This window comes from Halichoerus grypus, chromosome 5 (genome assembly GCF_964656455.1).
Source record: "Halichoerus grypus chromosome 5, mHalGry1.hap1.1, whole genome shotgun sequence".
NCBI lineage: Eukaryota > Metazoa > Chordata > Mammalia > Carnivora > Phocidae > Halichoerus > Halichoerus grypus.
The window spans coordinates 98,278,764-98,294,359 of record NC_135716.1 but is presented as its reverse complement, the minus strand read 5'-3'; the positions used below and the strand labels follow the sequence as shown (position 1 = coordinate 98,294,359).

Sequence of the window (15,596 nt, the reverse complement as noted above, 5' to 3'; positions counted from 1 at the left end):
TTTTGGCCTTTTATTTTTTAGTAGAAGCTAATGACATTGCTCTCAATTTCTATAATTTTGTAAAAGAATATGGAACAGGCTTACTTTTTTTCTAATGTTGAACCTACATTCCCCATTGATTTACCCCATCTCATTATTGTGAAAATTGTAAACTACAGAAAGAATAGTACAATGAACATTTGTATACTCACCACCTAGTTTCAAAATTTGACATTTTGCTGTACTTATTGTCTCTTTCTCTTTTCTCTATACACATGTGTGTATATATGTGTGTGAATGTATGCACTCTGAAGGTAGTTACAAACACCATGAACGTTGCAACCTTAAAAACTTCAACATATCCTAAAAACAAAGACATTAATCTACATAACCCAAATCATAATTATGCCTTAGAAAATTAAAAATAATTCTCTATCTCACCAAATACCTCCATATTAAAATTTTCCCAGTTGTCCCAAAAATGTCACTTAGAGCTGGGTTTGTTTTTTCCAAACTAAAATCTAAAGAAAATTCCCTCATCACACTGGTTATGTTTCTTTAGTTTCCTAATCAAGACTAGTACCAGTCATTCCCCCGCAACCACCACTTTTTCTGTGACAATGGCTGTTTGAATAACCTAGGCCAACTGCCTTATAGAATCTCCTACATTCTAGATTTGTCTGATTCATTCTTAATAGTATCATTTAACTTATCCCTTGATCCTCTGTATTTCCTTTAGGTCTAAAAGCATTGCCAGATGCCAGTAAAACATTTTGGGCAAGAGTACTTCATAGCAGATGCTATGCTATGTAATAGGCACTTCATATTACGTTACATTAAGAGGCACATTATGTCAGAGGTTTTTTTATTTTACTGTTGCCAATGCTGGTTGCCAAGTTGGTCAATTGGTTATAATGATGACCACCCATTCTCTCCATTGTAAAGGTATGTTTTCCTCCTTGCAATTAGCAATAACTGATAGATCATACTGTGGCATCATCATGTGAATATACTATTCCCCAACTCCTTTTAAATTAATAGCTTCAATATCAGCTGATGATCCTAGGACTCAGATATTGATTTTAAAATATCACTACCCTGTGCACTAAAAGGAAAAATAGCTGATTATAGATTTGAGGGCAGGTACAAGTGACCATGAGACATCATTTAAATAAAAAAAAAAGAAAGAAGAGCTCAGAAATAAATATGGAGATGTCAAAAGAACAAAGGAGGATTTTCAGTTCTAGTTATGACAAAGTAGTTTGTTTCAGACTAACCCTACAAATAAAAATAAATATTAAAATATGAACAAAGTACATGAAATCATTGTTTGAGAGTAATCAATGCAAATAAGACTAGGGTCCCTGAGAGGAGGTAAGCACTACATTTCACTCTGGTTTTGTTTTTGTTTTGTTTTTTTACCTTAGGTCATTTGACAATTTTCAGCATGAGAGAATAGGGTCCACATCGAAAAAATGAGTGTTACTGAATGGAGGACAAAAGATGGAGTTCAAGGATGCCAATGTGCCAGATACTTGAGGAACAAAATCTGAAATGGAGGTAATACTAGTGAAGTGAGTCCAAAAGTCTCCATGCAGTTTTCCCTTGAGGTATTGCCAACTCTAAAACTGCACCAAGTAAGATTTCAAGAAAACCACAGAAAAGACCAGGTGGAAGGCTAAAGATCTAGGAAAAGACTTTAGCAGTAACACAGTGCTAGCTCATAAAGGTTCAAGTTTAAGCCCAACAAGGTGAGGTGAGGCACTTTGGTAACAACTCTAAGCTTTCAGATAAGACCCACAAAAGTTACTGTCTAGGGGTAAGGACCATCCTCTAAGGATAAGTATCTTGGAGAAAGATCAGAGCTGAAATAAATTATCCCTAACAAATCTAAAACCAACCTTCAATAGATTTAGGTTGATCTGCCTATACAATAGCTACCTACCAGAAGAAAGATTAGTCCTATTTGGAGAAAAATAACATCATCCAGAGTTTACAATTTTTCATACAAAATGCTCATCATTCAATCTAAAATAATGAGGCATGATTTAAAAAAAAAAAAAAGATCAAATAACTGAAAACCTAGAGAGAAAAACAGACAACAAAACAAGTATTAATATATTAAATTTAAAATAATTGTGATTAATATGTTTAAGAAATTAGAGAAAAAGATGGAGACTTTCACAGAACACCTAGTATCTATTTTTTTTTTTAAGAATAAAAATGTAAAGGGGTGCCTGGGTGGCTCAGTCAGTGAAGCGTCTGCCTTCAGCTCAGGTCATGATCCCAAGGTCCTGGGATCAAGCTCCACATCAGGCTTCCTGCTCAGTGGGGACCCTGCTTCTCCCTCTCCCTCTGCCATCCCCCCCCAACACTTGTGCTCTCTGGCTCTCTTTGTCAAATAAATAAATAAAATCTTTAAAAAAAAAAAAGAAGAGGGCGCCTGGGTGGCTCAGTTGGTTAAGCGACTGCCTTCGGCTCAGGTCATGATCCTGGAGTCTCGGGATCGAGTCCCGCATCGGGCTCCCTGCTCAGCGAGGAGCCTGCTTCTCCCTCTGACCCTCCCCCCTCTCATGTACTCTCTCTCATTCTCACTCTCTCAAATAAATAAATAAATCTTTAAAAAAAATTAAAAAAATTAAAAAAATTAAAAAAATAAAAATTAAAAAAAAAAGAAGAAAAATGTAAAGTCAAACTGAAAAATATACTAAAGTTAAGACATCAATGTACTGGGTTCAACAGCAAATTAGACAAAGCAAAACATAAGATTAGTGAACTTTAGAAGATAGGTGCAGTAAGAAAAAAACATACCGATTGAAGTGCAGAGAGGGGGGAAAAGGAATATAAAATACAGAAAAGAACATAATAGGTAAATAGGACATGAAGAAAAGATCTAACATACATGTAATTAGAATGTCAGAAGAAGAGAGAGACAACGAGATAGAGCAAAATTTGAAGAAATTTTGACTGGGAATTTTCCCAAAACTGACAAAAGTCATCAAACCACAGATTTTAAGAACAGGAGGAAGAAAAGCAGAAAGCAAACCACATTTTAGGCACATCATATTCAAACTGCTCAAAACCAGAGACAGAAGGAAAAATCTTAAAAAGCATGGGGTGGGGGAGACAGTACATTAAAACAGCAACGCTAAAACTGTTGGCTAACTTTTCAACAAAAATTATGGAACTCATAAGACATTGGAATAATAGCTTTTACTGTGCCATAAAAAGAAACAAACAAAAGCTGAGAAAATCTGTTGCTAGTAGACCTTCCACTGAATAAAGAATTCTAAAGGGAATTCTTTAACTAGAAAGATAATGATCCCAGGTGAAAGCAAGAAAATTCTGGAAGTAAAATAATCAAAAGAGAATAAAATATAAATTAACATTGATTTTTTTTAAAGATTTTATTTATTTATTTGACAGAGAGAGAGAGTTAGCGAGAGCAGGAACACAAGCGGGGGAGTGGGAGAGGGAGAAGCAGGCTTCCCTCCGAGCAGGGAGCCCAATGCGGGACTCGAGCCCAGGACCCTGGGATCATGACCTGAGCCGAAGGCAGACGCTTAACGACTGAGCCATCCAGGCGCCCCAACATTGATTTTTAAAACAATAATGTGTTGTGGGGTTTAAAATATATACTGAAGTGGGGCGCCTGGGTGGCTCAGTTGGTTGAGCGACTGCCTTCGGCTCAGGTCATGATCCTGGAGTCCCGGGATCGAGTCCCGCATCGGGCTCCTTGCTCGGCAGGGAGTCTGCTTCTCCCTCTGACCCTCCCCCCTCTCATGTGCTCTCTCTCTCTCTCTCACTCTCTCAAATAAATGAATAAATAAAATCTTTAAAATAAATAAATAAATAAATAAATAAAAATAAAATATATACTGAAGTAGAATATATGGCAATAGTAGCACAAAAGAGTGTGCAGTGTGAATGAAGTAAAACTATTGTATTAGAAATTGGTAAAAAGAAAGGAAGGAAGGAAGGAAAAAGAAAAGAAAAAGATATTGGTAAAAAATACTAATTTAAGGTAGGCTGTAATTAACAAAGGATTTACCTTGGAATCTCTAGGGTAACAAAAGAAAAAAGAATCTATAACTAACAAGCTAATAGAGGGAAATATTGAAATAATGAATATACCTAATTAATTCAAAAGGAGACCCAAAAAGAGAGAGAGCTAAAAGAAAATGAAAATGGAATCGATAAGAAGTAGCACTTTAATATGTAGTCTCCACTTAAATGCAACTGTAACACTGCTTTAAAATATAAATATACTAAATGTTAATTAAAAGACAAAATAATCACACTGGATTTTTTTTTTTTAAAGATCTAACCATATGCTTTTCAGATTGGACACGCTATATATAAGGACACAAAGAGATTGAAAGTAAAAAGATGCTCTAAAAATTATATTAAGCAAACATTAACCAAAGGAAAGCTATTGTAACTACATTAATATCAGACAAAGTAGACTTTTTAAGGCAAAAACAAATATTACTAGCAATAAAGAGGACACATTTTATAATAAGGAAAGGGTCAATACTGAATTTTTTTTTTTTTAAGATTTTATTTATTTGACAGAGAGAGCACAAGCAGAGGGAGAGAGAGGGAGAAGCAGGCTCCCTGCTGAGCAAGGAGCCCGATGTGGGACTCGATCCCAGGATCCTGGGATCATGAACCGGGCCGAAGGCAGCCGCTTAACCGACTGAGCCACCCAGGCATCCCAATACTGAATTTTAATATACATAATAATATAGCTTCAAATATAGAAAGCAAAAGTAGACCAAATTAAAGGAGAGATGAAGAAATCCACAATCCTGGTTAGAGATTTAAACACACCTCTGTCAGTAACCAATAGAAAAAGCAGATAAAAAAAATCAGTAAGGATATAAAACATTTTATTAACATTTTAACTAATTTATTTTATAGAACACACATATAGAACACAAAATACAACTTCAAAATTCTCTTTCTTTTCAAGTATACAGTGAACATTTACCAAAATTGACCATATCTAGGCCAGTAAGACAGGTATCAATAAATTTCAAAGAATAGAAATCATATAGAGTACATTCTCTTTCTGCAGTGCAATTAAATTACAAGTTCAATATCAGAAAGTTCATTGGAAAAATCCCCAAATGTTTGTAAATTAAGCAGTATATTTCTAAATAACCAATGAGTCAAAAAGAAATCACAATGGAAATTTGGATATTTTTAAATGAATAATAATGAAAATAGCATCAGTTTATGGGATATAAGTAAAGCAGTACTTAGAGAAATATTCAGAAACTGGAATTGGTATATTAAAAAAGAAAAAAGATTTAAAATCAATTGTCTCAACCAGGGATCAGCAAACTTTTGCTGTAACAGGCCAGATGGTAAATATTTTAGGCTTTGTGGGCCACATGGTCTCTAGCAACTACTCAAGTCTACCATTGTAGCACAAAAGTAGCCATAGACAGTACATAAATAAATAGCAGGGACTGTGTTCCAATTACATTTTACTTACACACATGGGTGGTGGGTAAGATTTGGCCTGCAAGCCATAGTTTGCCAACCCCTGATCTAAACTTCAACCTAAGAAACTAAACAAAAAACAAACAAGCAAATGGGCACCTTGGTGGCTCAGTCGTTAAGCGTCCCCCTTCAGCTCAGGTCATGATCTCAGGGTCCTGGGATGGAGTCCCACATTGGGTTACCTGCTCAGCGGGAAGCCTGCTTCTCCTTCCCTCTTCCACTCCCCGTTTGTGTTCCCCCTCTTGCTGTCTCTTTCTCTGTTGAAAAATAAATAAAAATCTTTAAAAAAAAACAAGCAAAAGAGAATAAAAATAATACAAATAGAACAGAAAACAATGAAATAGAACACAAATGTACAATAGAGAAAAATCAACAAAATCAAAAGATGAATAAAATTGATAAACCCTGAAGAAACTGATTAAGAAAAAGAAAAATAACAAATTGCTAATATCAGAAAATAAAAAGGAGACATCACTGTAAAACCTACAGTCATTATTAAAAGTCATTATTAAAGGCATATTAAAAGGACACTATCAATGACCTTATGCTATTAAGTTTAAACATTTAGATGAAATGGACAATTCTTTGAAAAACACAATACCTCAAAACTGATGGAAGAAGAAATAGGAAACCTGAACAATCCATACCTTTTAAAGAACTCGAATCTGTTATTAAAATACAGAAAGAAAGAAAAAAACCCTCCACCAAAAATATCCAGGCAAAATTGGCTTTACTGGTGAGTTCTCCCAAATATTTAAGGAAAAAATAATTCTAGATGTACACAAATTCTTCTGAAGACTAGAGAAAGAGGAAATATTTTCTAACTATCTTTATGGGGCCAATGTAACGTTAATACAAAAACCTGACAAAAACATTACAGGAAGGAAAATTACAACCCAAAATTCTCATGAATATAGTATAAAAATCCTACTCAAAATATTATCAATCAAATCCAATATTATATAAAATGGTAATGAAACATGACCAATGAAGTTTATTCCATGATTTCAAGGTGGTTTTAACATTTCAAAGTCATTCATTCATAGAAAAAAAGGAGAAAATAATAATATTATTATGATGCAGAAAAAAGGCACTTAATAAAATTCAACACCTATTCATGATTTAAAAAACACTTTCCACAAACTAGGAATAGAAGAGAACTTCCTTAATCTCACAAAGGGTACATTCCAAAAACCTAGAGCAACATCATACTCAATGGTAAAATATTGGAATAGTTTTCTTCTGAGTAGGAATGAGATAAAGATGTCCACTCTTACCATTATCATTATAGCATTGTACTGGAGCTCCTAAAAAGTGACATGAGGCAAGAAAAGGAGGTAAAAATGAACCATTGGGACTTCATCAAGTTAAAAAGCTTTTGCACAGCAAAGGAAACAATCAACAAAAGACAAAAAAAGACAACCGACAGAATGGGAGAAGATATTTGCAAATGACATATCAGATAAAGAGCTAGTATCCAAAATCTATAAAGAACTTATCAAACTCAACACCCAAAGAACAACTAATCCAATCAAGAAATGGGCAGAAGACATGAACAGACATTTCTGCAAAGACATCCAAATGGCCAACAGACACATGAAAAGGTGTTCAACATCGCTCAGCATCAGGGAAATCCAAATCAAAACCTCAATGAGATACCACCTCACACCAGTCAGAATGGCTAAAATGAACAAGTCAGAAATGACAGATGTTGGCAAGGATGCAAAGAAAGGGGAACCTTCCTACACTGTTGGTGGGAATGCAAGCTGGTGCAGGCACCCTGGAAAACAGTATGGAGGTTCCTCAAAAAGTTGAAAATACAGCTACCCTACGACCCAGGAATTGCAGTACTAGGTATCTACCCCAAAATACAAATGTAGTGATCCAAAGGGGCACCTGCACCCCAATGTTTATAATAGCAATGTCCACAATAGCCAAACTATGGAAAGAGCCCAGATGTCCATCAACAGATGAATGATAAAGAAGATGTAGTATATATATACAATGGAAATTACGCAGCCATCAGAAAATGAAATCTTGCCATTTGCAATGACGTGGATGAAACTAGAGGGTATTATACTAAGCGAAATAAGTCAATCGGAGAAAGATAATTATCATATGATCTCACTGATATGTGGAATTTAAGAAACAAAGCAGAGGATCATAGGGGAAGAGAGTAAAAAATGAAACAAGACGAAACCAGAGAGGGAGACAAACCATAAGAGACTCTTAATCTTAGGAAACAAACTGCCGGTTGCTGGAGGGGAGAGGGGTGGCAGGATGGGGCACTGGGTGATGGACATTGGGGAGGGTATGTGTTAGCACTGGGTATTATATAAGACTGATGAATCACAAACCTGTATCCCTGAAACAATACATTGTATGTTAATTAATTGAATTTAAATTTAAAAAATAACAGAAGTTTGTAACATCAAATCTCAATTTAGTAGGGATACTTGTTAGATCTTGAAATAAATGTGTCATTAAAAAATAAAATTAAAAATAAAATGGTAAGTATTAAAGGTATTCAATATTATTAGTCATTGAGAAATGTAAATTAAATCCACAGTGAGATTTTATTGCACAACTATCAGAATGTCTAAATTAAAAGACTGACAATAACAGGTGTTAACAAAGATGTACATCAACTGGAACTCATACATTGCTCTTATAGTATAAACTGAAATAAACACTATGGAAAACCAATTTGGCAGTATCTACTAAAACTGAATATTTACCCTATAACCCAAAAATTCTTCTCCTGGTATGTGTGTATATATAGATATATAGGTCTATCTATCTATATTTTATATATATCTGAGAGAAATAAGTGTTTATGTTTTCCATAGTATAATGGATAACTATACTTATTGTGGTGAGCATTTTATAATGGATATAAATGTATAATCACTATGTTACGCACCTGAAACTAATATAATAATGTATGTCAACTATACTTCAATTTAAAAAGTAAAATAAATTTTTCAAAATATTATAATGGATTAAGTGTGGTATTCATGTGATGAAATACTATACAGCAAAGAAAATAATTGTATGCAGTAAACAAAGATGATTCTCCAAACAGTACATAGTTTTCAAGAATAGGCAAACCAGGGGCACCTTGGTGGCTCAGTCAGTTAAGTGTCCAACTCTTGATTTCAGTTCAGGTCATGATCTCAGGGTCGCGAGATTGAGCCCCACGTGGGGCTCTGCACTGAGAGTTAAGCCTGCATAAGATTCTCTCTCTCTCTCTCCCTCTGGCCCTCCCCCCTGCTCACGTGCTCTCTTGGTCTCTCTCTCTAAAAAAAAAAAAAAAGGGAAACTAATAAATGGTGATTAAAGTCAGAATAATAGTTACCTTGGGGTGAGGGTGTTTATTGATTGGGAAGGGTATGAAGGAGCCTTCTGGGGTGCTGGAAGTGTACTGTCTTGATATAGTTGGTAGTTTCATGGGTGTATATATGTGTAAATAAATTGAAAGAATCTTTCTTTTCTAAATTCAACAATAATTTTTCCTAATAATCAGCCGGTATTTTATTGAGTTATTTTTAAGTGAAACAGAATCACTGCATCTCAGCTTGCAAAAGACTTTTAACAGTCATTTAGATAGGTATCTAAATTTTGAATCCTTAGTTATCACAGTCTTATGAACGAACTCTAGGTCACAAAAAGACTGAACCCCTCTAGTGTGAAAACATTCATTCTACCACCCAAGGCAGTAAATAAATAGCACCATTCCCATTCATATAAGAAGAATTTCCTAATTTTGTCTTTTTAAAAGAAGCAGCACTGAATGATGGAAATGAGGAGGATTCTTAGACATTCTTCAGAAGAGAAAGTTAAAAAAAAAAAAGTTCCTAAATCACATAGAGCTTTTTACACTGCCATCCTTCTCACAAAAACTCACCTTGAACCTGCATGCAAGTTCTCACTAGGTGCAGGAGGTAGCTGCAAAACTGACCACAAAAGTTAGAGAAGGCATTACAACCGATCAAAGTCAGCAACCCAGAGTCTTCTGTATCAGTGTTTAGCCAACAAGTCTTCAAAAGCTGGCAGAGAACAAAGTAATAATATATTTTAATAACTATTAAGAAAAAACCAAAATAACAAAATGCTAGTGTCTTTTCTTGCCATAGGCATACACTCCTTTCTATCTTTTATGTTACATTATAGCAAAGAATATAAAAAGAATATAAAATGCAGAATGCAGTAATCCAGGACAAAGTAATAAGAGCCATAGGACATTTTTGAACTGCCAATTTTTAGTGTAATTTAATGCAGTTAAAGTTAATAAAGCCCTCCCCCCAATATTTCCAGGGCTCAAATTATCTAAATATTACCTCCTTAACTAAGCACTATCCTAGCAATTAGAATTATTCAGAGGTGTACAAACAACCAGCGATCAGAGAACCTTAGTGATGGGAACTCACTATCCACTCAACTATTAGAGCCCTGATTGCCTAATCTTTAGGGAAGCTTACTGTGTCAAACTGCATTTCGTCTAACAGCAATATCTTTGTTTCAGGACTCCTTTACACTCTTAAGAGTTCTTGAGAACACGAAAAAGTTTTGTTTCTATGGGTTATATCTATCAATATTATTTATTGTGTTAGATATTAAAACAGAAAAATTATAAACACAAGAATACATTAAATAGCCATAAGAGCAATGATGTCATCACAAATCATATAGCCTTTGGAAAATTCTCTCCTTATAGAGAATAAGAGTGATAAGGGTAAATGGTGATTTCATGTTATGAAAATAATTCAGAATATAGCTAGACATGGCTGAGAAAACACACACCTATGCTGATTGGTCTCATTTCAAATTCATGATCATAAAATCTTAAGTGGACCTTTAATTTTTCCCTGGAATGATACCATATTTTCCTTGATCATTTACTCTCCAAACCAACATCATACCAACATCATTATTTCCAGGGAACAACTACATTCTCCAATGTCCTAAAACTTCTGACACTAGCTGATCTTAAAATTCATATGAAAATGTAAGGGGACCCAGAATGGCCAAAATAATGCTTAGAAAAGAAGAACAAAGTTAGATAATTAACATTTTCTGGTTTCAAAACTTACTATAGAGCTCCAACAACCAAGCCAGTGTGGTACATAAGGATAGATATACAGATCAATGGAGTAAAAGTCAGGAGTCCAGAAATAAACACTTTCATTTATGGGCAATTGATTCAACAAGGGTGCCAAGACAATCCATTGGGGAAAATAGTTTTTTCAACAAATTAAGAGTTTTCAGTTGGCTCTCTTCCAGTTGAAATAACTGGATATCCACCTCCAAAAAGAATGTAGGTGGACCCCTGCCTAACACCAAATACAAAAATTAAAAATAGATCATAGACCTAATTATAAGAACTAAAACTACAAAACTCTTAGAAGAAAACATAGGAGTAAATTTTCCATGATCTTGTATTAGATGATGGTTTCTTAGATATGACACCAAATGCACAAATGACAAAAGAAAAAAATAAATTAGATTTAATCAAAATTAAAAACTTTTGTGTTTCAATGGACACCATAAAGAAAATAAAAGACAACCCATGGAATGGAAGAAAATATTTGCAAACTATATATCTGATAAGGGACTTATATCCAATATATAAAAAGAACTCCTACAAGTCAACAATAAAAAAGACAAACCAATTAAAAATGGGCAACACTACCACTTCATATCCACTAAGATGACAATAATAAAAATGATGGATGATAACAAGTGTTGACAAGGATGTGGAGAACTTGGAACCCTCATTCACTGCTGGTGGAAATGTAAAATGGTCTTACCACTTTAGAAAATAGTTTGGTAGTGCTTCAAAAGATTAAACATAGAGTTATCAAATGTTACAGCAATTCTACTCCTAGATATATACCCAAGAGAGTGAAAACATTTGTCCACACGTAAACTTGTACTCAATTTCATACCAGCATTATTCATAATAACCAAAAGGTGGAAACAACCCAAATATCCATCAACTGATGAATGGACAACTAAAAGGTGGCATATCCATATAATGAAATAATGTTCAGCAATAAAAAAAAAAAGGAAATACTGATACATGCTACAACATGGATGAATCTTGAAAATACTATGGTGACTGAAAAAAGACAATCACAAAAGACCACATTATTGTAAGATTCCATTTATAAGAAATGTCCTGGTAAGACAAATCTATAGAGACAAAAAGGTTAGTGGTTGCCAGGGAGCAGGAGAAATGAGAAAGGGAAGTGAGTGCTAATAGGTACAGGGTTTCTTTTTGGAGTGATGAAAATGTTCTCAAATCAAACTGTAATGATGGTTACAAAAACTACCGAACTCTCCTTTAAAATGGTGAATTACATGGTATGTGAATTATATCTCAATAAAGCTGTTATAATAATGAAAAAAAAAAACTTGTCAGATATGGCATTCCTCTGCTCAAAACCCTCCAGTGTTTTCCTATTTCATCTAGAATAAAAGTTAAGTACTTTCAATGGTCTGCAAGGCTCTGCTAAATCTGGCCCCCACTCGTTCTCTGACCTCATCTACTAACCTCTTCTGGTTTACTCCACTCCAGCACATGGGCATGCTCCCACCCTGAATGTTCTCCCTGTAGATTTATGCATGGCTCACCCTCTCAATTTCCTCAGATCTTTACTCAAAAGTCACCTTCTCAGAAAGACCTTCCCCAGACCTTGATATCAAAAATTTCAGTCCCTAACACTACCTATTCCCCTTTCCTGTTCTGTTTTTCTCTATAACCCTTATCACTAAGGCATTATATGTTTAAATAGTTTATTGTCTGTCTCCCAGTGAAAGAATGTTGAGCTCCCCAAGGACAGGACAGGAATGTTGAGCTCCCCAAGGACAGGACTAAAAAAAAGATTTTATTTATTTATTTGAGACAGAGAGAGAGAGAGAGCATGAGTAGCGTGGAGGGGCAGAGGGAGAGGGAGAAGCAGACTCCCCACTGAGTGGAAAGCCCGATGCGGGGCTCAATCCCAGGACCCTGGGACCACAACCCAAGCCAAAGGCAGATGCCTAACCAACTGAGCCACCCACATCTTTATCCATTCATCCATTCATCAGTCAATGGACATTTGGGCTCTCTCCATAATTTGGCTATTGTTGATAGTGCTGTTTTAACCCATTGGGGTGTATGTGCCCCTTCAAATCAGCAGTTTTATACCCTTTGGATAAATACCTAGTAGTGCAATTGCTGGGTCATGGGATATTTCTATTTTTAACTTTTTGAGGAACCTCCATACTGTTTTCCAGAGTGGCTATACCAGTTTGCATTCCCACTAACAGTGCAAAAGGGCTCCCCTTTCTCCACATCCTCACCAACATCTGTTGTTTCCTGAGTTGTTAATTTTAGCCATTCTAACAGGTGTGAGGTTGTATCTCAGTGTGATTTTGATTTGTATTTTCCTGATGATCGGGGATGTTGAGCATTGTTATTCATGTGTCTGTTAGCCATCTGGATGTCTTCTTTGGAAAAGTGTCTATTCATGTCTTCTGCCCATGTCTTAACTGGATTATTTGGTTTTTTGGGTGTTGAGTTTGATGAGTTCTTTATAGATTCTGGATACTAGCCCTTTATCTGATATGTCATTTGCAAATATCTTCTCCCATTCTGTCAGTTGCCTCTTAGTTTTGTTGATTGTTTCCCTCACTGTACAGAAGCCTTTTATCTTGATGAGGTCCCAATAGTTCATTTTTGCTTTTGTTTCCCTTGCCTCCAGAGATGTGTCTAGTAAGAAGTTGCTCTGGCTGAGGTCAAAGATGTTGCTGCTTGTTTTCTCCTCTAGGATTTTGATGGTTTCCTGTCTTACATTAGGTCTTTCGTCCATTTTGAATTTATTTTTGTGTATGGTATAAGAAAGTGGTCCAGTTTCACAAATAATGCAATATATGTTAAGGAAAAAAAAAGAAGAAGAAGATAGCAGGAGGGGAAGAATGAAGGGGGGGGAATCAGAGGGGTAGACGAACCATGAGAGACGATGGACTCTGAAAAACAAACTGAGGGTTCTAGAGGGGAGGGGGGTGGGAGGATGGGTTAGCCTGGTGATGGGTATTGAGGAGGGCACGTTCTGCATGGAGCACTGGGTGTTATGCACAAACAATGAATCATGGAACACTGCATCTAAAACGAATGATGTAATGTATGGGGATTAACATAACAATAAAAAAATTTAAAAAAAAAAGAAAGTGGTCCAGTTTCATTCTTCTGCATGTCACTGTCCAGTTTTCCAGTACCTTTTATTGAGGAGACTGTCTTTTTTCCATTGGATATTCTTACCTGCTTTTTTGAAGATTGGTTGACCATAGAGTTCAGGGTCCATTTCTGGACTCTCTATTCTGTTCCATTGATCTATATGTCTGTATTTGTGTCAGTACCATACTGTGTTGATGATAACAGCTTTGTAATACAGCTTGAAGTCTGGGACTGTGATGCTTCTTGCTTTGCTTTCCTTTTTCAACATTACTTTGGCTATGTGGGATCTTTTCCAGTTTCATACAAATTTTATTTTATTTTATTTTTTTAAGATTTTTATTTATTTGTTTGACAGAGAGAGACACAGCAAGAGAGGGAACACAAGCAGAGGGAGAGGGAGAAGCAGGCTTCCCGCGGAGCAGGGAGCCTGATGCGGGGCTCGATCCCAGGACCCTGGGATCATGACCTGAGCCGAAGGCAGACGCTTAACGACTGAGCCACCCAGGTGCCCCTCATACAAATTTTAGAATTGTTTGTTCTACCTCTGTGAAAAATGCTGCTGTTATATCGAGAGGGATTGCATTGAATGTGTAGAATGTGTACTTTGGGTAGTATAGACATTTTAAGAATATTTGTTCTTCCAATTCATGAGCATGGAATGTTTTTCCATTTCTTTGTGTCTTCTTCAGTTTCTTTCATAAGTGTTCTATAATTTTCTGAGTAGAGATCCTTTGCCTCTTTGGTTAGGTTTATTCCTAGGTATCTTATGGTTTTTGATGCAACCATAAATGGGATTGACTCCTTGATTTCTCTTTCTGCTGCTTCATTATTAGTGTATAGATATGCAACAGATTTCTGTACATTGATTTTATATCCTGCAACTTTGCTGAATTCCTGTATCAGTTCTAGCAATTTTTTGGTGGAGTCTTTCAGGTTTTCTACATAGAGTATCATGTCATCTGTGAAAAGTGAAGATTTGACTTCTTCCTTACTGCTTTGGAAGCCTTTTATTTCTTTTTGTTGTCTGATTGCTGAGGCTAGGGCTTCTAGTACTATGTGGAACAACAGTGGTAAGAGTGAACATCCCTATTCCTGACCTTAGGGGAAAAAAGCTCTCAGTTTTTGCCCATTGAGAATGATATTAGCTGTGGGCCTTTCATATATGACCTTGATGATGTTGAGCTATGTTCCTTCTATCCCTACTTTCTTGAGGGTTTTTAATCAAGAAACGATGCTGTATTTTGTCAAATGCTTTTTCTACATCTATTGAGAGGATCATATGGTTCTTATCCTTTCTTTTATTAATGTGGTGTATCATGTTGATTGATTTGTGAGTGTTGAACCATCCCTGCAGCCCAGGAATAAATTCCACTTCATCATGGTGAGTAATCCTTTTAATGTACTGTTGGATTTGATTAGCTAGTGTCTTGTTGAGAAATTTTGCATCCATGTCCTTTTTAGTGGGGTCGCTGTCTGGTTTTGGAATCAAGGTAATGCTGGCCTCATAGAATGAGTTTGGAAGTTTTCCTTCCATTTCTATTTTTTGGAATAGCTTCAGAAGAATAGGTATTAATTCTTCTTGAGATGTTTGATAGAATTTCCCTGGAAGCCATCTGGCCCTGGACTCTTGTTTGTTGGGAGATTTTTTATTATTGATTCAATCTCTTTGCTGGTTATAGATCTGTTCAAATTTTGTATTTCTTCCTGTGTCAGTTGTGTAGTTTATATGTTTCTAGGCATTTATCCATTTCTTCCAGATTACCCAATTTGTTGGCATATAATTGCTCATAATATTTTCTTATAATTGTATTTCTGTGGTGTTGGTTGTGATCTCTCCTCTTTCATTTGTGGTTTTATTTATTTGGGTCCTTTCTTTTTTCTTTTT

General features: G+C 35.6%; 1 protein-coding gene across 2 annotated transcripts in view; it reads right to left on the bottom strand.

The window, feature by feature from the left end:
* Positions 1 to 4,531: 4,531 nt before the first annotated feature.
* The window catches only part of LOC118546841 (mitochondrial adenyl nucleotide antiporter SLC25A24-like), a 38,999-nt gene continuing 27,934 nt past the window's right edge, over positions 4,532 to 15,596 (bottom strand). Inside the window, exons 3-4 of one of the 2 annotated variants that reach the window (XM_078071715.1) lie at positions 9,398 to 9,539; positions 4,532 to 5,747 (exon numbers count right to left, since the gene is read on the bottom strand). In XM_078071715.1, coding sequence (XP_077927841.1) covers positions 5,677 to 5,747; positions 9,398 to 9,539 — 213 coding nt within the window. In that variant the 3' untranslated portion in view covers positions 4,532 to 5,676. The remainder of the gene's footprint in view (positions 5,748 to 9,397; positions 9,540 to 15,596) is intronic. The other variant, XM_078071716.1, reaches the window with a different exon arrangement.